Here is a 22,920-nt window from a genome sequence, read left to right on the forward strand (position 1 = left end):
GTACCCCATTCCTCCACTGTCAGCCTCTTAGCAGCTCACCTCCAGTCCCTCACCCAATCCCACAGCAGATACCCCCCTAACACCTGCAGGCTGTGTCCAGCTGCTCCCCTCTCTGCAGTGTACTAGGAGCTTCACAGTCTCCTATCACCCCTGCTAGTCACCTCAGCAGGGTGAGTTCTGGCCTAGGGTCCAGACAGAGTCCCAGGGGCCCTATGTACTCACCCAGCCACGCCCCGGCCATTCTGTGCCCCTCTGCCCTGGCATCCACCTGCCCTGGGCCCAGCAGCCTCTTCTCGGGGAGTATTACAGCACTGCCTCCCAGACCCAAGTGTCCACCCCCCCCCCAACAGCAGTGGGGGTGGAAGGAAAGGGTGTAGCCCTGAGATGTCATCCATCCCTGTAAGTGATACACAGTGCTCTGGAACCACACTGGCTCCTCCCAGCTTCAAGGCCAGCAGACCTGAAGCTCACTGGCTCCAGTCATGGCTACCTCTGCACCTCCCATTGCCCCACTGGCTCCCCACTGTCCCAACTGTGGCCCCACCTTCCCAGGTCCAGGAGACTGGCCCCATTCAAATAGGTATCCCTCAGATCCCTGGGTGTGTCTCACAGGACAGGGTCGCCAAGCCAGTACTTCACAGTTTGCTGGCTCATATCACCTTGTTGCTATGAAAACCAAGCTGTAAAAGGGAGGGCCACTCTCATGCTCATGGTGATTACTGCTTATCCCATTTTTCACCCAGAGAAATCTAGGTGCCACATAACAGGAGGAGCTGTAGTTTTGCTACAAGCCCTTGCTTTTTGAGTTTCTCTCCTTACACAGGTGATTTATATGTGTACACACAGACACACACACACACACACACACGTACACTTCTAACAATTTTGATTTTCTGACACCAAATGGCATTTTTATATGGTTCAATCTAATATACTGTGACACAATAAAGGGACCCTTTGCCCCCCTCTGGTTTCCTGTACCCCCAAACCGGCTGCTTCTAACCCAGGCTTTGGGCACACACACCCATGTAGCCCACACAGCAAGGGGTCTCTGGCATCAGTGTGAATATGAAAAGCAGCAGCAGCCCCTTCAGACAGTTACTTACACAGGGCAGGCAGGGGGCCTAGGAGAGTCGGAAACGGGCAGGGTGGGGGCCCGACTGGTGGGGGACCCTCGGCTTCCAGGGTCCCTAAGCCCCTCCTCACTGAACTCAGGATGTCAGAAATCCTGGGGGCTGGGGCAGAACAGACGGATGGTGAGGTGAGCACAAGGCAGGTAAGTAGGGCACGCAAGGGAGAAACTCTGGCTTGCAAGCCAAGCCTGAAGAAGTGGGGGTGGGGGAAGAGTGTGCAGGACATAGGGGGATGAGGGCATGTGAGGATGAGGAAGGAAGGCGAGAGGATGAAAGAATTTGTGGGGGAATTTGTGGGGACTCTGAGGGAACAGATGTAGGGGAATGAAGGGGCTAGAAGGGGAGAAAATGAAGATGTTTGTGGGGGTATTTAGGGAATGTGGGGAAGTAAGGGGGGGCTATGGGAGAAGGAAGGGGAGAGGATGATGGAGATTTTTTTGGGGGGGATTTTAGGGGATGTAGAGGCACATGAGGGCTGTAAGAAAAGAGAGAGGATGCAGCAGTTTATAGAGGGTGAGGGGATGTGGGAGAGCACTGGGGGCTATAGGAGAAGGAAGAAGATACAGGGGTTTGTTGGGGGATGTGGTGATCATGGGGGATGGAAGGGGAGAGAATGGAAGAGTTGGTAGGAAGGTTTGGGGATGTAAAGGAGCATAGGGGGCCATGGGAAATGGAATGGGAGAGTATGGGAGAGTTTGTGGGTGAATTTGGGGGGATGTAGAGGGCATGGTAAGGTGCTCTGGTGGTATAGTGGATAAAGCATTTGACTGCTAACCAGAAAATTAGTGGTTCAAATCCAACAGCCACTCCACAAAAGGAACATGGGCAATCTACTTCTGTAAAGATTTATAGCCTTGGAAACCCAATGGGGGTCGCTATGAGTCTGAATCAACTCCATGGCAATGAGTCTGGTTTTTTGGTTTGAGAGGACATGATGGAGATGTGGAGAAACATGGGAGATGGAGGGGTAGTGGAGAGACACAGGGGACATGAGGAGACACAGAGACATTTGAGGGTAGAATGGGGATATAGGGGGAACAGAAGGGCAATGGGAATGAGGGAGGCTTCAAGAATGAGCATGCACCTGTTTGTGGAGGTGGTGTTGAAAGCTGCTTTAGGCAGAAGGTGGCTCTCTGAGAAGTGGCAACCTGGCCCAAAAGGGACAGAGGACACTCCTGCTCACAACAGGATTAGGCAAGGGCTTGATAGATGGACATATGAATGAATGGAAGAATGTAACCAAGAACAAATGGTTTCAGCCCCAGATGGACAGCCCATTTAGGACATGCCTTTTAAATAAGCAGGGCTGTGAGCATGGAAATATCTCTCTGTAATAATTGCTTGGCCATGAGTCCTTGGGCCCTGGGTATGGTCAGGTCACAGACACCTTCCTCTGCTTCTGATGACTGTGTGGAAGGGAGCTTCACATCAGGAGCCCTCCACACAGGGATGGGGCACCTCATGGTTGAAGGGCACCTGAAGACTTGCCTAGACTAGACTCTGGGATGGAGTCCAGCAGCCTCAATTGTGGGCCTGGCCAGCTGCTCTGATGGTAGACCCCAGGAGGGTCCTCATTTGCCCCTGGGCTATGGGGATGGGCCCTGGGTGAGGGTGGTGGTGGTGGTGGTGGTTTTGGGCTGAAAGGCTGAAGGTGCCAGCTATAGGGTTTGGGGATGAATGTAGTAGGTGAGATGTGAGCATGGGGGTGCTGAGACCCTGGAAAGAAGCCGGGGTGCTCCACCCCCGCCCGAGTTAGCACAGGATGCCACACCAGATGCCCACACAGCTCTGCCTGCAGGGGGTGCAGGGGTGCAAGGAAGCTGTTCTTCTACCAGGCCATTCGCAGGAAGCCCCCAGCAGCAGGGCAGCAGGCCTGAGGTGGCTACTTACATAGGGTGGGCAAAGGGCCTAGGAGAGTCGGAGACAGGCAGGGCTGGGGCCCCTCAGCTTCCAGGGTCCCTGAACCCCTCCTCACCGAGCTCAGGATGTCAGAGATCCTGGGTGCTGGGGTGGAATAGACAAATGATGAGCAACAGGAGGCAGTGGGGGCACTTGGGGGAGAAAAGAGCAGTGGGAGAGCCAGGGGCCAGGAGCCTGTAGGTGAAAATGACGTGCCCTGCCCTCCACTCCCACTGACTTCCTGTGCCTGGCACCAGGATCCACCTGGCATTGGGTGGGGGTTGGGGGGAGGACTGCAGTGTGAAAGGCCACTTCCTCCTTGGTATGCCCAGAGCCCATATCCCAGCAGTGTGTGGGGAGCAAAAGCAGGGAAGTAAGACTACAGCTATGGGTTGTTCCAGTGGGCCACAATGAGGGGACAGCACCATAATAGGGACAGTAGTGTGGTCTTTACCTTTCAAAACAAACAAGTGGCTGTCTGTGGCCACAAAGCCAATCAGGGCCACATGAGGCTGGCTTGGGAGGCTGAGCAAAGCACCCAGCCAGCCTCTAAAGACCACTTAGGCCCCCTCCAGGGCCCTCTCCCATCAGCCAGAAGGGATCTAGATAGAAGCTGAGGGGCTGAGGGCTCTTCTTTCCCCACCCCTCCTATACAAATAGCTGCTGGAGTCCAGGCTGGTAGCCACCTGGCACCTGTGTGTTCTGTTCTGGTCCAGCCCCATTCCACGGCCAGTGCTCAGTCCTGCTGCAAAATCCCATCCTGATCTGCTATCCATGGGCTGGGCACTAGGGAGGCCATACAGCCCTGCAGCTCAAAAGGGCTCTTGCTGGTCAGCCATGGGAAGCAGTACTCTTGCCTCCGTCCTGCTGAGGGTGTGGGGTGGGGGACAAAGCATGGTGGTGTGGCCCAGGGTTGGGCTGCTGTCCTTGCACAGTACTGAGGTGACATTAGGGTCATTTATAGGAGCACTGGTGGTGTAGAGCATAAGGCATCTGGCTGCTAACCAGAAGATCAATGGTTTAAACTAACCAGCTGCTCCATGGAAGGAAGTTGGGGGGATCTACTTTCATAAAGATTTATAGCCTCAGAAATTCAATGGGGGTTGCTATGAGTCAGAATTGACTCAATGGCGGTGAGTTCAGTTCATAGGAATGTAAGGAAGGAGACCAAAGTCAGGAGCCCATGCTTCAGCAGTGGGTAGCCAGGTGGGCAGGGAGAAAGGCTTTGGTGAAAGGGTTAGAGTCTGGGCAGACTGGGCTGGGCCTCAGTGATTGCCCAGTTGCCCTGGGCCTTTTCAGGGACAGACACCACCACCAAGGCCACTGGCTTGGTTCAATGCTAGGGGAAGGGGAGGCCTAGGAGCCAGGGTGTCAAACAGGACACAAAGCTGTGTAATCCATGTCCCTGTTACAAGCCTATGGTGAGACCCTCCTCAGGAGAGCAGTCTCCCTTAGCTCAACAAACACAGCACAGAACATTCTGCAGCCACCCTCACACTTCCCTGATAATGCTGCCTATCCATTTGTCAACTTCAGCTACAGCTTAACCAAAAACTTAAGAAACCTGAGGAGAAGAAAAGCATCTTTGAGCAAATGTGAACAGTGTAAACCAGACAAGGACTCACAAAGATCAGCACAAATGGCCAGCACTGGCCTGGTCTTCCCCGGCAGCTAGTGGGAGGGCACAGCTCCTCAATGGCTGGCCATCAGCTCCTCCAGAGGGTGCCATTCCCACTGGAAGGTCCTGGGCAGAATGCCCACAGTGCAGACTCATGGCACAGCCTCTCCCACCTCCCTCTGCCCTCCCACCCTGGCCCTGGCCATCCCAGAGCATGGAGGTGTGAGGTGGTACCTTTCGTGTCTTCATCCTCTATGGTAGTATTGGTGCTGTCAGAGGACTCCTAGGGAAACATAGAAGATCAATCAAAACTGATGTGCCTCAGGTGGAGTTAGTGTTCAAGGGTCTGTGCTGGGTGAGGGTAGCCCACCAGGAGGGGACTGCTAGAGGTCTCGGGCCTCTGCTCAGCCCACTCTCTCAGTGCTGAATGACAGGAACTTCAAGGTCACCCAGGGGGCTATGGAGACACTCTCTTCTCACTGCTGAGCTCTAGCCCTGGACATCAAGCCCAGCAAAGACTGGAGTAGGAGGCAGCTTCTGGCTACTGGTTACCAGGGAGTTTCTTGGGGCTCCTGGGGCTATGCAGGAAGCCATATACCTCTCTACCCTCTGGGCACTGGGCCTCTGCCACTTAGAAGTGAGACCTTACCCCCAACGGCAGAGACTTCACTTCATCCATAACCACTACAGGCAGGGAAAGACATTTTAACAACACAGGAGAGGGAGCTTTTGACTTCTTATGACCTCAGACAAGATAAGACTTGAGTCTGACCCTTGGTGAAGCAGAAAAGATGCCCCAGACAACCATGTAAGCTGTTGTTCCTGCAGAGGGCTCCCAGACCAGATGGTGCTAATGACCCCAAGGACAACCTGGGTTGGGACTCACACTGTCTAGCTCTGGTACCTTACTGTCTTCAGATTAAAATTCAGGTACATCCACCTACCCCCAAGTCTGTTCTACTCCTCAGAAGGAACATCTTCAACCAAGGATCCTTAAAGGACCAGAACCCCCATCCCACTCCAACCTAACTAGACACACTGCCTAGGTCCCAGGTCAGAAGTGTGTGTGTATATATGTTGGAGGTGTCTTTAAGTTGCAAGGTCAAGGTTCGGTAGTTCCAGGAGGTCATCTGCTGGCCTCTCTGCAGAGAAAGTACAACCTCCACCTCAGACACACATTGTTTGGAGGAACATGCACCCAGGTTATGGGATGGGGCAATGCTGGGCCCTCCCCTCTCTCACACTCTCCAGTGGCCTCCCTACCCACTCTGGAAGAAGGCCAGGCTGATCAAATCAGATGTCTTTTGAGGACAGAGAGGGTCAGGGTGTGGCCAGGAGGAGGTACGGGCCTGGAGTGGTGCAGGGAGCTTCATGGGAGCCTAGGCCCATGAAGGTCTAGCTGCAGGCCTGGGCACAGGTGAGTAGGCCTGACTCGACCCTACTGCCCTCCCTTCCCTCACCCTGAGGAGGATGATGATGCAATGAGCCAATGGGAACTGATGAATAGAGCAGGTAGGAGGGAAGAGAAGAAGGCTGTTGAGGGATGCCAAGTGGGAAAGTGGGACATGGGCATGCACTCCATCCCTGCTGGGCCAGCACTGATGGGCACAGTAGGCAGTTCAGGCAGCCTTCAACTGGGACCCTTTTAGTAGCTCTGGGTGTACTCCTGGCAAAGCATCTCTTCTAGCTAAGCTGAGTGGGCCTGGCCATGGCCAGCAGAGGGTGAGGTGGGGACAGCAGGAAGCCTTGGCCTCATGTTCATGGGGACCTTGTGCTAATTGAGGGTGTTGGTCACACTGTGGACCTCATGACATTGTGGCTGGGCACTCTACGCTGTGACTCCTGGACCCTCCCTGTGAGGCAGCAACCACCTGGCATCAGTTCTCTGAGCTGAATGCAAATTGTCCTGCATCTATCTAGACAGGAGGCTACAGCCTGTACACTGTCTCCACACCACTCCTGCACCCTGGTCAGCACCCAGGCCCTTGCTTTGAACTTGGGGCATGTTAAGGGCTTGAGAAGATGGGAGAGCAGTGCTGGCCAGACTTTTGGGCAGGAGCTCCCACAGGGCACAAGGAAAGAGGCAGCAGTACCTTAATCCCGTCCACAGGGTTATGGATAACCGTGGTTTGAGGCTCCTACAGGAGAAGGAAGACACAGAGGAGGAGAGAGAGGGAGAGTGAGAAGAGAAGGAGAGCCAGGACATGGAGACAGAGAGGAAAGTGGGCAGTTCATGGAGGGAAGTGGGTGGGAGGGGAGTGAAGGAAGGTGGCAGGATTGCTCCTCAAGAACGATTCAGAGGGGCTGTGAGTAACATGGATGAAGCTGACTAGAGCCAAGTGGGAGAAGGCATGGCCATCCCAGGAGAAGCAGGGAGTGTGGCTGGGTGCAGGGCAGTGTAAGCATGTTGCCTGCTTTGGGGAAAGGGAGAGCTGAGGTGTCCACCTTAGCTGTCTGGACCTCCATTGTCAACATGGCCGGGTCCACAGGTCTGAAGTTTTGTGTGGCAGTCTGTGGTGGGGTTGGCACATGGAGATGGATGGTGTGAAATGGAGACTAGGCTGAGACCTTTGAGGGCCATTTTGAGCCCCTCCCACCAATGCTGGAACTCCCAGCAGCTCCCACGTACCCCACAGCCAGTTCCTCCCTGGCTGAGATTGCACCCCCCACACACACACATACACACATGCAAACCCAGCCCTCCTGAATTCAAGGGAGACTGTAACTTAAGCTGAAGATGGTGGTCCCAGAATGGGGTACCTTTACAGGCCTTTCAAGCACATGTAGGAGGCTCTGGATCAGCAAACCTCCACCTCAGGATGACTTTCTCAGACTAGTACTATATACCTGGGTGCACCAGCTGGGAGTCATTGGGCAGGAGGACCAGGGTGCCCTCTACCTTCACAATGTCCAGCCTGGCTAGTGCCCCCTCACAGGCTGCTCACGGGTCTGCACTGGGGCTCCCTTTCTGCCTTGTCCTTGCTTCTCTGGCTTTTCAAAAAGTCCCCAGTACATACAAAAAGCCCCTGCTATTCTCAGGCAGCCTGGAAGTGCATACCCCCTGCTCTGTACCTGGCTTCACACATGCACAAACTGGTGGTTGAGACAGCCTGGCTGCAGGGCTGTTGTTTTGGGGGCAGGTCTGGTAGGCAAAACTGGTTCTTGCTGGGGACAAGTGAGAGAACTCTGGCTCTCTCCTCCCTCCTCCCTCCACCCACTGGGTGGGTACAGATGCTAGGACCAAGCCTTTCTTCTTGTGAACACACTATGCTCACAGAGTGGCTTGACTCAGTGAAGAGTGGCACATTTCTCAGACATATTAGCCTGGTAGTCATCCAAGGACAGCGGCTGGTGCAGGAGAGCACCACAGTTCGCTCTGTCACCTGATGATACCACTCTGGGCTACAACTTTGCCTGTACCCTATCCCCCTGGGAAGCACCTCCCAAGGCCCCAGGTGGCTGCAAAACCCCACCATCTACTCCCTATGCTGCAGCCTTAGTGAGGGGCTCCGTGAGTGCCTTGAGTGCTGCCCATGATGCAGCTCTTTTGCCCAGAGTAAGTCTGACCTTCATTCTACTAGGGGGACGTGGGGCCCTAACATGTACCTATTAGGGACCCTGCCTCTGGTGGAGGGGGACATCCACACAGTCAGCAACATAAGGAGAGCTAAGAAGGAGCCAGTACCAGGGCAGCAGGAGGCAGTGTTCCCTTGGGGCTGGTGACTGCTGCACTGTTTTTGGTGCTATTTGTCTGAGGCTGTGGAGAGAAGGAAGAGGAATATGTGAATCATGAAGAAGAAATAGGCAGGCTACACACCCTCATGCCTATCCCTATGCCTGGCCAGTATCCTCACCTTGACTCCATCTGCCTTCTTGTTCAGTAGACTCTTGGCTGCTATGTGGAGGGAAAGAAGCAGCATGAGAAGTGGTGGCCCTGAAGTTCCATTGCACTCTCCCTCCCATGTAAGGGCCCTTATGGCCCATAGGGGCTGGACTATGAGCAAAGAACTGCTTGGACCAGTGCCTCCCAGGAAACCCCAGTCCTGGCAGTGTGGACCCCGCACCCACAGACATCTGCAGTAGTTGGCCACACACAGCAGCCTGGTGTGTTCCCATGGCCAGCTGGGCCAGTGCACCCAAGGGAGTCACTCATTTGGCCCAGGTCACCAGCATCACCCACCCAGCTCTCTCAGCTCAGAGGCACCTTGCAGGATAGGCCACAGGGCAGCCCAGACTGGTGTTTCCCTCCTCTCAATGGACTGAAACACAGACCATGTACTAGGAAGAGGCTGGCTGCCTGTGGGGCACAGAAGGTACCAGGCTGGGCCCAGACAGGATGCTGTGCCTCAAGAGGGGCACAAGCCCTTGTTATACCCCAGATTCTGGCAAGAGCTGGGAGGTGGCCCATATAGGGCAGGGCTCTTGGTGCTTCAGGTCCTCTCATTTGGGCCCCACCCAGCTCCTACTACCCATGGAAGGTCTCTCTCTCCCTATTCCTGAATGGTCTCACCATAAGACTGGCTATGGCCAGTAAAGGCCTTTTTTCCCACAGGGCCCAAAGGATCCTGGGCTCTGAGTGGGGGTCAGCAAGATGGACACACTTGACAGAAGGGGCCTAAAGGCCATCTCTATCTCCAGGTTCCCATGCCCATGTCACCTCAACACTCCTTCCTCCTCACAGAGGCTGGGGGTGGCCCTCTAACTGGGCCCTGCCACTCATGCCTCTGTCTCCCCACCCACTGGAAGCTTTGATAGAGTCACAGACCTAGTCCCCAAGCGATGGCCCTTAGCAGCAAGTTAGCATTTTAACTATGGAACTGCAGAAGAAAAAGAATAGGAAGTCTGCTTACCTTACAGAAAAGAAAAGATGAGAGGAGGAGGAAGGAGTGAGGAAGGAAGAGAGAAAATAAGGTTTGTGTTGGCCCCAGCAGAGAGTGCCTGTGCCCATGACATGCCCCACTGAGAAGCTGCCAGCCCATGCTTGCCACCATGGCCTCAACCCAGACTCGAAAAAGAGCCAAGTGGCATCCCAGACAATTGGTGCACAGGTAGGGAAGCAGCTTCCTCACACCATAGCCCAGTGCCTGCTCTAGGGCCATGCCATGGCTCATATGGGGCAAGGGACAGAGGTGCTGTAGCTGGGCTCTCTTGCCTGCTGGAAGGGACCAAGTGGCCACAAGGACTGGGTAGGACATGTAGTTCTGGGATCCCGCCCTGCCTGCAGCATCTCCAGGCTGTTCTGGGCCAGGCCTCTAGTTTCTCTGAGTTTCTATAGACAGGCAGGCAGTCAGGAAACCAGTATGACCCAGAGAGTTTTGGTGGGCTTCACAGAGGCTGCACCAGCGGTACAGCAGCATCTGAGCTGCTGAGAAATGCAGGTCTTTGCTGCTGAACCTTCTGAGCCCACATCTGCCTTACAAACCCTCGGGTGACTCTGACACTGCTGGAGTCCTTTTCAGACAACCCGGCTCTGTGACCAGTCCTGGGCCAAATGCCCATCAGGACAGGGCTGCCTCGTAGCTGGCCATCTTCCTCATGATTGACCATGCTGATTGCTGTCCTACCTCCTCTTGGTGGCCTCCTGAGCTTTGTGTGGGGACATGGGATCACGACATGGCCTGTTGGTGGCACTTGACCCAGGAGAACAGTGGCCAGGGCAGGGCCATCCTGCCTTCTTCACTGATCTAATACTCTCAGAAGTTTCATGTCAAGATCCAAAGGAGCACTACAGGATCTGCGAGGCAGTTCTCTCAGGAGTTACTAGGAATCTGATCTGGCTACTCAGACCAGCAACACCATTCCCTGGGATCTGCATCTCTGCACATGACTCCTCCCAAGTCTTGCCCCCCACAATCCCCATAGGCCTGACTCAGAAGCACCTCTGACATCCATAGCAACCCTTCCAACAGACATCCAGGACCAGGAATGCTCCTTTTCAGGGCTCAAACCACTCTTCCATAGTGCTGCCAATTGTTAATCTTACCTGCATCACCATTACAACCTGCCTCCTTATAACACACACTAGCAGGCTCCACTGGCTCTGGGGCAGTCACACAGAATAGGTCTATCATTCCCTGAACACAAGCCCCACCCTCCAGCTTTCCCCTCAAAGTCACATTGTTGCCTGATGTCATTGCTCCATTCTCCCCATCTCCAACACATGCAGCTCATTCTGATCCCCACACCTAGAAAAGGTCTTCTTGCTCCATCTCTGACCATTCAGACACCAGACTATTTACTCAGCAGGTCAGCATGGACTCGCCCAGTGTGGTGCTGAAGTAGGAGGCAGGCTGAGTCTGTGGAAGGTCCCCCAGATCCTGTCATGTTGGCAGACCCTAACATGTTGGCAGACTGGCCCTAACACAGGCAAGGGGTGCAGTAGAGGAGTGACTGGAAAGGGGAGGAGCCCAGGAGGAAAGGGATATCAGCTGAGCAGGCATGTGGGCAGATTCCCTCCACTACAGGGACACACATTTGAAAGTCATGGTTTTGTTAAAATTGATGACTGTAGAAGCCTCTTAGGGCAGGCCCAGAGCTGTCCCTGAAGCACCCTGCTTATCCACAGTGCCCCTACCAACCCTATCCAGGCTGGCTGCCCAGGGGCCCAGCTGAGTGCCTTGCTGAGGCCAGCCTAGCCCCTCAGGCTGTCCTTGTCCTCTCTCTAGGACAGGCAGCCACTGTGCCTACCCAGAGGAGGAAGTTGTCTGTGCAGCTGTGCCTGGTCCTAAAATTTATATATCTGATTCCAGCATAGCCTGCATTTCCAAACTGTGCTGCTCAAGATGTTACCAGTTATCAATGGGACAAATACAAAGGGGCTTCACCGTCACAGAGTGGGAGATACTGCACACTGAGTTACTCTTCCCTTTAGTGTTCGGGAGGGATGGCACAGGTGCTGAGAGCCTGCAGTGAGGACATCTGTGCAATTTCAATGAAGTTTCAGACAGTTTTCTCTGCAACTCCCCTTTATTTCTTAACAAATGATTTGGGGTAGCCTGAGACACTGTCACACAGCTCCTGGCAATGGCATTTCTTGGAGCCACTCATTTCCTGGAAATCCACATGCCTACTAGAGACTAACCCCAGATTCATGGTAGCCAGAACCCTGTCAGCTACATGGCTTTTGGCTTTGGCTCACCTATACTGGTAGTGGAATGCACAAGGAGTGGCCTTTAGGTTTTCTCAAGCTAAAGCCCTTTGTTATGTGCCTCAAGATGGGCAGAGCAGGTATAGAAATACCAGACATTTAGGATGGGGTCTTCCCAGCAGCTGAGACCTTACTCCCTCTATTCTCTGGGTGAGGCAGCCCCTTCACCTCCCAGCTGTGCCTCCCTTTGCTGGAAGTGCCTTTCTACAGCAGAGAGGAAAGCTGTAAAGGTCAAGTGGTGACGTATTTCCATCAACTGCAACGTGTTCTACAAAGATAAGGGGCCTGCAGCCTTTCAGAGTTGATGTGGCTACTGAGGGGCCCTTTTCTATCACTTCATGCCCATCTCCTTGTGGGCCCACTCCTGACTCCTGGACAGCTATGTGGGCATCCTCCCCATGCACACCCCTTGGACACAGCAGCCTCCATATGGTGCAGCGCCCGGCACATGCACGGCCTCATGCACAGCCTACCATGACCCTTGCAGGCAAGGGTGGCTTTCCAGATGACATGGCCTCAGGCTTTGTAAGCAGCTGCCTGTCTGCTCCCCATCCCCTCCCCAAGAAGTGGAGCTGATTTAGGATGCCTCTCCTCAGGGTCCTGCCTCTGGGCATGTCCACTGGGTGAATATGGGCTGACTCTTCACCAAGGATGGGGCTGCGTTTGGGAATTGCCACCTGGGGAGCTCTGAGGCTCTGGGAGGGAATGGGGTGGGAGCCAGGGTGGATTTTCCCACCTTCACTGGGTTGCCATGGGAATACCAGTGGCTACTCGTAGGCCCAACTCATGGCTTGGCCTGCAGTAAAAGACACAGGGTCAACTGGAAGGTCCTTGTTGTTGCATGTGGTAGGACATGGATGTGTGTCGCATGTGGTAGGACAGAGATGGTAGGGTCTTGCCCAGGCAGGGGTCCTCTGCCCCTAAAGGGGCATGTCAGCAGGAGGTCAAAGGGATGGGTTTGAGGTGAGGTGAGGAGGGTCTCATAGGAAGAACTCCAATGAGGAAGGAGTCCAAGTGCCTAGGCCCCCAGCAGCACAGCCTGCTCTAGGAGACTACGGATCCGACACGCATGTGGTACATGCAGAACACAGCAGCCCCAGATCATGCTCCTGCCTGCCTGTTCACTCGCCCACACACAGTCCTGCAGAGGCAGGCAAAGGGCTGAAGGGCAAGTAAACTCAGGTTCCGGCAGGAGCCATAGCTGTGGGTGCTGTATCTGCTCTCTTTGAAGGAAGGGTGGACATGGGCAGTAGATGGGAATGGCCACTGACTGAGGGCCTCAAATGGGCTCTCACAGAAAGAGCTCTCCTTCCCGTCCATCTCTGGGGGGAATCCCTACTCAAGGTTTTGGTAAGCCTCCATCAGTTCACATCCTTCCTGCATGGCCAAGGCAATTCTGAATGAGCTTGTGATGGCAATGGATGCACAGAGGGCTTCAGAAAGCAAGGGGTTCTGACAGGGGGCCTCCTGATGCCCAGATTTCAGGACTGGGACTCAAGGAGTATTCTCTCAGGCCATTTCAGCCAAGTGCATATGGGGCTAGATGGGCCTCATTGTGGAGATGGGGGAACTGAAGCCAATAGAAACAACCTGAGTGGGTGGTTTTTGTTAGGGTGTGCAGCTATGGCTGCCTGTGGTGAGGGGCTGCATGCTGAGGTCTGGCAGGGTCAGGACGCTTGTCAAGACACATCTACCTTGCTCCACCAGCCCCATGGTGGCACCGGAGGCGGCTGTGGACATTGTGGCAGGAGCGGTGGTCTGTCTGCCCACTGTGAGCGCCGGGTTAGAGACAGCAGAGGGGAGCAGTGACGGAGGAGGGGACACAGACAGGGCAGGCAAGATACGAAGAGAAGAGAGACAAAGGAAGCAGAAGAAAATTAAAAGTTTAAGTAAGAGATGAGACTGTTGATACCAGAATCCTTTTTGCAAGGAGAGTGAAAACAAGATCAAGACTGGTTAGCATTTGAAAAGCATTTGCCTCCTTTCTCCACAGAAAACCCCAGCAGGGCTTCTGGGTGAGCAGGACCTGGGGGGAGGGAAGGGAGAGACATCGGAGTGGGCATGGCCCCAGCCCCCCCCCCCCCACATACACAGACAGAACACGTCCAGTTAGTGTTGGTGTGATGGTGCACAGCCTGTTCCCAGAGGTACGATCACAGCAAAAGTAACAGGACAGAAGTGGGGAGCTTGAGAGGGATGTTGGGGGGTTGGGACACATAGACAGAGAAAGAACCTAGCTGCTGCAGGGATCCACAGAGATGCAACAAAAGGGACAAGACCTCAAGCCCAGCAAGACTTCAGCCCCTAACCCCCATCCACAGGTGACCTAGCCACCACCTGCTAGCTGTCCGGATCCTCCTCTTGCTTACCCTCCAACTCATTGCCCACCTCCCAGACACAAAATGGGTGCCCAGAGGGCTTGCAACAGAACAGAGCTGCCAGACCAGGGCCTGTAAACATGCGGAGGGCACAAGAGACGGGACACAGAGACTCAGCATGATGACAGAGGTGGGGGCAGCTGGACCCTAGGCATTGGTCATGGAAGGCCAGGGTTCCCAGTCCTTCTCTGTACCCCATAGGCCCCAGTGAGCAATGGAGCTGGGGCATGGCATAAGAAAGGGAAAAGAAGCTGGCTGGCGGTCACAGAACCTTCTTGCTTTGGCTCAGCTGCTTGGTGAGGACCTGCAGAACAAGGCAACAGCCCCATTCTTCCTGGAGAGAGAGTGCTCTCACCTGAAAAGTTCCGAGTGGCCAGCATGGTGGTGAGGATGGCTCCCTAAAGGAAGAAACACAAAGGTAAAACTCAGGTCCTGTTCCAACCCATCTGGAAGCTCAGAACCTTGGGATATCTGGCAGGGCTCTGGAGCATGGCTTTCCAGAGAAGTAGATGTTCTGAACACTGACCAGCTAGGCCCCAGACCAGCCTCATTTTCAGAATTAGAGCACGTCCTGTGGGCCCTCTGAACTTGGCTGCTACACCACAGTTTTTAGAATAGGTCAAGACCCAAAGAGCCTTGGGGAGGTTGCTACAACCACCCATTGCCCCATCTGCCAGGTGGCTCCACAGCTGTAAGACGGTTTAGAAAGCCCCTGCTCTCACTGAGAGGTGGCCTGGCAGGGGGTCTCTCTACCATTCAGCAGTAAACTTTGGAGGAGCAGAGTGCTCTGAAAGCCTCTTAGAGAGGCCAGCAGATGGCAGACAGGAGGCCTTTGGGCCATGACTCAGCATGCTGTCCATCTGTGGGCATCATACCAGACAGCCCCACCATCAGGACCAGTACAGTAGGAAGTTCAAGTGTGCCTCTGAGAATCTGAGGTCCCTATTTAGTGCCCTCCCCTTCCTGTGCCCACCTTATCCTTGGACCTACTAAACATTTTACTTATTAAAACCTGTTTGGATCAGAAGCTTTGAAATTTACTCATCAAAACAAAAAACAAACTCACTGCTGTTGAGTCCGACCCCTCCTTGGGTTTCCGAGGCACTATCACTACAGAAGTAGATTGCCCAACCTTCCTTCTGAGGAGTGGCTGGTGGGTTTGAACTACCAGCCTTCTGGTTAGGAGTCAAATGCCTTAGGCACTATGCTACCAGAGCTCTTAAACTTACTCATACTAGAGAGTAAATGACTATGCCACCCATCATCGCCTCAACAGCTCCTTCTTCTCTCCCAACCACAGCCCTGGGCACTCTGGAGCCCAGGATAGGGTGCAGAAAGGGAGAAATAAGAGAGCAGGGGATAGGAGGGCTGCTTGTGGAGCTGGGCAGGCTGTCCGAGGACCCTGGAAGCCAAGCCCACATGGGGCCCAGGACACCAAGTTGTTACTTCCCACACAGGCCCTGAGGCTCAAGAGCATGGGAAGGGCCCTGGAGCTCCAGGCCTGAGCTTATAATCTCATTTGGTTGACATTGTGAGGATGAGCAGCCTGTCTCCAAGGTCTCCTGTAGCAGAAAAAAGCCAAGATGATATCTTCTACAGCCTCCCACATAGCTGCCCCTACATGGCTCCCAGCCATGAGCAGGTGGTGCCCCCAAGACCAGAACAGAGCTGCCAGACCAGGAAGATGCAGACACTGCCCTTGCTGGAAGAGCAAGCATACTCACCTTGAGCTTTCTCCTGGCATTGAACTTCTTCAGACACTCTACAGTCTCCTGTCTGTGCATCATAGAGGCTACCGTGGAGCGTTGCTGTGGGAAAAGGGACATTATACAGCTACAGGAGCCCCAAGTAGCCAGCTTTGTTCTGGGGTCCCAGAAGCAGCCAGGGGACTCAGGGCAGAAGTGCAGGGCAGCAGGCCTTGGGACATTCTTGTGGCTACCACATGCTAAGAACCACAAAATACCTCCTCAGAGCAAGGCTTATCCCCTCACCACCAGTTCCTGTCCCCACTCATCTGCATTCTGTTCCCTGGCCCCCATGCCCACTCCCTATTTATCTGTCCCCCACCTTTGTCTCCTATCCTTGCCCTTATGCCCATATCCCATTCCTCACTCCTGTCTCCTATGCCTATCCTCCATCCCTAACTCCATCCCCACATTCATCTCCCTTTTGCTTGTCCTCATTCCTGCTCCCCACCCCTCTCCCTGCCTGCCCCCAAGCCTGACCACACTAGCACAAGTTCTCCCCAAGCCTTGCCTTGCCTCCTGTCCTCATAGTTGCTGTTTCCCAACAAACAGTACAGGGGTCAGAAGGGCTTCCCTTCTCTCCACAGGCCCTTCAAGCACCTGCCCTTCCAGAAACTAAGCCTCACAGGCTCCACAGAAAAACCAACTGCACATCACAGAGGCCACAAGCAATGCAGCAGGACTCAGGGTACTGGGAGCCATCAGGTGTGAGGAATAAGAGTGAAGAAGAGAAGCTCTCTCTGAAAGCCCCAAGAGTGAGCCTCCTTCTGGCAGGTTGGAGGTCACCCCCAAGGAGCCTTGTCTGCAAGCATTCACTAAGGCTACTTACGCAGACCCACGGATGCTTCAGAGCCTCATGGGCTGTGATGCGCTTTGCGGGGTTGATGGTGAGCATCTGGTTGATGAGGTTTTTGGCTTCAGGAGTGACAGTGTCCCACTCTGGGGAGGGGAACTAGAGAAGGAAAGAAGGCACAGGAGCAGTTTGAAGTCCCTCACCAGAACAGGAGTTAGAACTCTTCAGAGGACTTCATCCTGGCGAGAAATCTAAGAAAACAGGGCCCCAGGTTCTGACCACAGGTGGTTTCTTTCACTCGCTTCCTGCCTTCTTCCCCGCTGGCCCTCTCACATGCACATGCACACATACACAAACATGCACACACTCCCACACTCATACACCCACAAAATATGCACAGGTGCACACACATGCACATATATAAACATGTATACACATGCACACATGTATGTGTGCATGTATGGGCATGCACATATGGGGTGGCTATTGGGCCTTCAAGGCCTCCCTATGACTTGTGAGGGTGGGGCAGCAGCACTCACATCGTAGGCTCCGGCCTTGATCTGCTGGTACAGCTTGTGCTGGTCCTCGTCCCAGAATGGCGGGTAGCCCACAAGCAGGATATAGAGGATCACCCCTGGGGAGGGTGACTGTGAGCATGTGGCAGGTACCCATGCTCTGACTCTAGCCACACATGTCCATTAGGTGCAAGAGCACATCAATAGCCCAGGAGTGGGCAGCATCTCTCTGGGAGTTCATAGGCAAGGACAGTGCCCAACCCTGCCTTGTCCTCAGTATGTGATAGGGATGGTGCTGACAAGACATACCTGTAGAGCTATCAGAAGAACATATGCAGGCCTTCACTGGCCTGTCCCACAGTGTGAGCCTCATGAGTCTCTTGGGACCCTTAAGTGTCTTCTGCCTTCCACTGGGTGCTGTGAGGTGTTACCTAGTGTCATTATTTGTAAGCAGTTTCAAACAGGTTGTGTCAGACTGTGACAAAGAGCTCTCATAGGTTTCAAACCCCAGTGCCTCAATGATCACCCTACTTCGGAAATGAGGCTAGGGTCAGCTCCTCTGCTGCTGTGCTGCCTCTGCCCATCCTTCCCCTAGCTGCCTACCCTGCTGCTACTTCTGGTGCAGACCTCTCTACCCCATCATGGGCAATGGGCAGGGGCTCTGGCTGTCTGGTTGACTGGCTGGGCCAGGATAGAAGAGGATGAACAGACAGCCTAGCTTAGAACAGCATCAGCTGCCCTACCCAAGTATCTGTCCTAGACCTCTCTGCACATTCTTGGGCCTCACCACATGCCCAGATGTCCACAGGCTTGCCATATGCCTCCTTGCGAAGGACCTCTGGGGACAGGTACCCTGGTGTCCCAGCGAAACCTAGTGGGAAGAGAAGGCTGATGAGGAGATGTTGAGGCCAACCCCCTACCCTAGCTTGCTGGCCTGGCACTTACCAAACCATGCCTGCTGGTCCCCCTGCACCTCGATGGCCAGTCCAAAGTCAGCCAGCTTCACCGCAGCACCTTTGCATTTGCTGGCTAAGAGCAGGTTCTCAGGCTGCCATCAGGGCCAAGAGCACATTTATAAGGGTAAGTCATGGGGAGGAGGGTACAATAGAGACAAGAGTAATTTGCAGGAGGTGAAGATGCTGACCACCATTCCCCTCCTTACCATGTGGTATCTTCATTTCTGGACAGTCCCTGTCCCACCACTGTCTGTCTCTCCCAGATGAACTTCTACCCCAAGACGACAGCAATAAGATGTCCACTTTGTGCTTGGTACCCTCATATGGGCCATAACAGGATGGAGAATATGGGGGCATGCCAGAAAGACTCTCATTGCCCTAGGCCCCCTTCAATAGAGAGGTGCTCCTTAGTTCCCACCTCACCTCCCAGCAGCAATCTGAGTCAGCTCTGACACAGGGGAGATGCCTGCTGTGGGCTCAGCCTTTCCTTGCTACAGCAAAGACCTCCCAAAGGGCAGCAGAAGGGACGATGGAACAGAGGGCCCCCAGCACCAGGGGAAACACAGGAAATCCACCCCTGAGCAGCCCTGTAAGCTCCCACCCAGCTCTGGACCCAGCCAAGCTGCTGCTCCTACCACACCTGACAAAATGAGGACCCCTGCTCTGACTCTACCTGGATAGGCTAGCAAATCCCAAGGGCTGGCTGCCCACCAGGTGACCCACGACACTCACACCCTCCCTAATGTAACAGCAACCTTGCAAAGCAGAAAGGAAGCATGCCCCCCCCCCCACAGAAACAGCCAAGGAGGTTACAGCCCTGTGACCAAAAGGCACTTGCCCTGAGGGCTTCCAGAGGCTTAGACAGCTTTGCCCCTCAGCAGTATGCCCCTCCCTGTCCCAAGCCTCCTTCCTGGTCTGGCCAGGCCCATTTCAGCAGGGCTGTGGTCCTCAGCAGTTAGTAAGCACCCACCCTACCTACCCTGACATCCTAAGGGGAGCTCCCACGGTACCCATCCTTGTCCCTGCCCACCAGGCCCTCTGGAATCCATGGGTGCCTCTGCCAGCAAGGCTTCCCTCTCATAGCTCAGTCCTAAGACACCATTTGTCAAAATCATACTACTGTTACTTTCCACAAGGTTAGACTAAGACAGACAAAACCCTGCCAATTAAATTGTTTTTAAAAGACTGGTTGAAAGACACATCTCAACCTCAAAATTTTAAAATATGAACAAATGGACCCTTGAAACCAAAACCAAACTCACTGCTATTAAGTCAGTTCTGACTTAGAATCAATGAAATGCACAGCTCTATGTGGAAGGATCTTGTTCTGAGCGTTGAGAGTGGACTCTCCAGATCCCCAGTGGCAGAACCCAGAGGTTGTTCCAAGGGTGCAAACATCCACCTAAAACAAGTGGTGTACAAGGCTTCCACCCTCTCCACAGACTCTATAACCTGCTTCTGTCTCCTGTTTCCCAAGGAGACACACACTTGGGTCAAACTTGTCCTTACCTCCCAGGATCTAGCTTGAGAGGGGCCTTCACAGCCAAAGTTAGTGGGACTTTGAGGATCCTGAGCATCTTGACTTGCCAGTGTGAATGGGTAGGGGTCACAACCTCCCCATGCACCCCACATGAAGTCTGAACCACTAGGGGGGGGGCCCTCCAGGCAGACCAGACTCTGGTCTCCTGGAGAGTGACCACATAGTGTCATAAATGTGCACCTTCTCTCAGTGAACAAATCAGAATTTCCTCTCCTGGTCCCTGGCAAGGACTGGTTGAGAAGGCTGGGCTGGGTGGGAGGTGGAGCAGGTCCACTGGACTTCCCATGATGCCCAGGTAGGGGATGGCCTGAACCAGCTCCAGCTGGGCTCAGCATGCCTGATGCTGGAAATTTGCCCCTCACAATGGCCCCCTGAGATGATGCGCCTTGAGGTCTGGTAGTTTCCCACCACCCTCAACTGGCTTAGATCTGACCGCACAGCATCTTGGCCCACCTATCTCCACTACTCTACCAACAAGGGCCACTGTAGTCTCCTCTTTCCCATCCCTACCCCACCCCTCCTATTATCAGAAGACTCTATCTGCTCCCTGGGGTGAGGAAGGGAGAACTGACTTCATGTTTTGGCTTCAAAGTTACCTAGATAAGTAGCAGGGTCTAGGGACACATAGAGGGTAGGCTACCATATATCCCCTTTGCAAGAGAGCCACTGAGTCCAAGAATTAGGCTCAGGGATGTCTCCTTGAGGAGAGCACAGGTGGTCCCTCCCAGACAGCTCATCCTCTTTCCTATGGTCAGAGGACGGAGTGAACATAGGACAGAGGAAAGGGACTGGCACATGTGGATGACCAAATAGGACAAGCAGACAAGAGGCAGTGCCAGGGCAGGGGTGTGTGAAAGGCTGGCAGCCCCTGAAAGGGATGTGGGGAGCATCCTTTGACTGTCCTTCAAGTGGAACTCACTGACCATCTCCCCCAAGAAGCTACAGAAATCAGCCCAGGCCCTATTTCTACCCCCAAAGAAGGGTGTGCCCCCATTTAGCATGGTATCATGGCAAAGGTCCCACCACATGCCACCAGCCAGGCTTCTAAGCAGGGCGACAGGTCCAGAGTTCACAGTGTTACCCCTAGGGCAACAAATACCCCTGAATCAAGCCTTGGAGAAAGCTAGGGCTGAAGAAGGCAAGAGAGGAGACAGAAGGGAGGGAAGGAGGGAAGAAGGGAAGGAGGAAGGAAGGATGAAAAAGCAGAAGGAAGGAGGAGGGAAAAGCTATTGCTGAAGTGCTCTTCCTCCTGAGCAGCCTCCCTGCCCTGCTCCCCACCTTCCTAGCATCCAGTGGTGAGGAACCTTCCTTTGAACAGATCTGTGGCCTCTGTACCTGGAAGGAGCTCCAGCCTAGGCAGTAGAGACTCAGAGAAAGGGCTGCAATAGGTTACACCTCACTGTGCTAAGCTTTCATCAGCTGGCCTGACACTTGCCCCACCTGCCCATCTGAGGCTTTATCTCATGGAGCCCAGGGAGTGTATGGGGACCCCATGTGGATTTTTGAGGGACTGCCTGTGAGTGCCCAGAAAGACCCGAGGCCAAGGTGGCACGTACGCATGAGGTGCACCACGGCTGTGCTGCTGGAGCAAGAACCTGCCTGCCCTGCTTCAACCAGGCCTCCTTTATACTGACATGCAAATGACAGACGGACAAGCAGAGGTGGGGAGGACACTCACCTTGAGGTCTCTGTGGACGACCCCCATTTGGTGGCAATGGAGAACCGCCTCCAGGATCTGCTGGATGCAGTGACTGCAAACACCAGAGCCAGTTAGTTTCATGCACTGATGGCAGCCAATGGGGTGTTGGAGGCCTAGGGGACTAAGGGAGGAGGAGCAGCAGCAAGAGGAGGGCTCAGGTGGGAGAAGGATATGGACAGTGATGGGCCAGAACCTTTTTTTCTGAGAGGGGTATCTGAGATCCAGAGAGGAAACCCCTGGGGTGATGGTAGATCCAGGCCTTTCTTGTCCAACATCTGGTGGTCAGGTGAGAAGCCTTGCCTGCTTTTCTATCCAGATGGGTGGGGAGTAGGGAGGATAATGGAGAGGGGGAATGGGGAGAACATTGTGTGTTTCCCCTGGAAGCACTACGGGCTGGGCCTTAGGAGCCCATGGGAGCCAGCAGTGTAGTGTGGGACTTGTGGTGAAGTCCCCAGGCTGTCTGGGGGCCATATGGAAGAGTAGGTTTGGAATAAAGGGAGAGTGGACAACTAGCCAGGAAGGAGCCATGGGATGCTTTTTTCACCCCTAAAAGTCAGCAAAAGGCCAAGCCTGGAGCCACCCCAAAGCCAAGCAAGTCCCCTCCGATGCCTGACCCTGGCTGAGTCTGGTGAGGAGGTAGGATCCACTCAAACCCACTGCCACTGAGTCAATTCTGACTCACAGTATCCTGCAGGGCAGAGTAGAACCATAGGTTTTCCAAGACTATAATCTTTACAGAAGCATACTCCCTCATCTTTCTCCCATGGTGGGGCTGGCTGATGGGTTCAAACTGCTGACCTTTTGGTTAGAAGTCCAATGCTTTGACCACTACATCACCAGAGCTCCTTGAGGAAGCAGAGCAGGGGCAGGAAAAGGCCACAGAGAGAAAACACACCCTTTTCGTAAAGCCCCTCCTCAGGCCCATGATTGCCCTCTGGAGGGAGGCCAAGACTGAGTAGGCAGGGGAGGAAGGGAGGGCAGAGGAGGAGAGGAAAGCAGGGGAAATCAAGGCTGGGTGGGGACAGGGGCAGAGCCAGGAGTGTGAAGAGTGGATCATATGCTGAGGGTCTTTGGGCTGCACCCTTGAGCACCACTGTCAATGCTGTAGCCAATGGTCACACGTGCTACTGTGTGGACAGCAGAGCTCTAGAGCACAGGGGGTCTGAACAGTTCCTGGTGGGCAGGCCTGAGGCAATAACCATGTGGGCACACTTGGTGCTCCCAGCAAGCAGCATCCTGGCTGTGCTGGGGGCTCTAAGCCTGCACCCCACCCATCTAAGTGCTCTCTTTCTATCTTCACCATGGGTGCCCTTAGAGCAGGCATAGGCCTCTCAGGACCCAGGCTACTCTCAGCCTGGTTGCTCCTAGGGCAGCTCTACTCTGTAGGATGATAGTACTATACAAGTCCAGTCCCTCTGGGTACTAGTTGAGGGTGGTGGTGGGGCCTTATTCCTGAACACACTGGAGACTGGGGGCACAGAGGTATAGGGAGTGGAG

At 54.2% G+C, this 22,920-nt stretch overlaps 1 protein-coding gene across 1 annotated transcript in view; it reads right to left on the reverse strand.

Annotated features, from left to right (window-relative positions):
- CAMK2B (calcium/calmodulin dependent protein kinase II beta) overlaps positions 1–22,920 on the reverse strand; it is a 241,698-nt gene that overhangs the window by 17,516 nt on the left and 201,262 nt on the right. The window contains exons 6-17 of the mRNA XM_007957920.2: positions 21,403–21,475; positions 18,174–18,276; positions 18,016–18,099; positions 17,253–17,347; positions 16,750–16,872; positions 15,900–15,983; positions 14,531–14,573; positions 13,492–13,566; positions 8,505–8,542; positions 8,336–8,407; positions 6,744–6,788; positions 4,885–4,933 (exon numbers count right to left, since the gene is read on the reverse strand). Of these exons, the coding sequence (XP_007956111.1) occupies positions 4,885–4,933; positions 6,744–6,788; positions 8,336–8,407; positions 8,505–8,542; positions 13,492–13,566; positions 14,531–14,573; positions 15,900–15,983; positions 16,750–16,872; positions 17,253–17,347; positions 18,016–18,099; positions 18,174–18,276; positions 21,403–21,475 (884 nt within the window). The remainder of the gene's footprint in view (positions 1–4,884; positions 4,934–6,743; positions 6,789–8,335; positions 8,408–8,504; positions 8,543–13,491; positions 13,567–14,530; positions 14,574–15,899; positions 15,984–16,749; positions 16,873–17,252; positions 17,348–18,015; positions 18,100–18,173; positions 18,277–21,402; positions 21,476–22,920) is intronic.

Source organism: Orycteropus afer, unplaced genomic scaffold (genome assembly GCF_000298275.1).
Source record: "Orycteropus afer afer isolate SDZICR_OR568_19922 unplaced genomic scaffold, OryAfe1.0 scaffold00823, whole genome shotgun sequence".
In the NCBI taxonomy this organism is placed as follows: Eukaryota; Metazoa; Chordata; class Mammalia; order Tubulidentata; family Orycteropodidae; genus Orycteropus; species Orycteropus afer.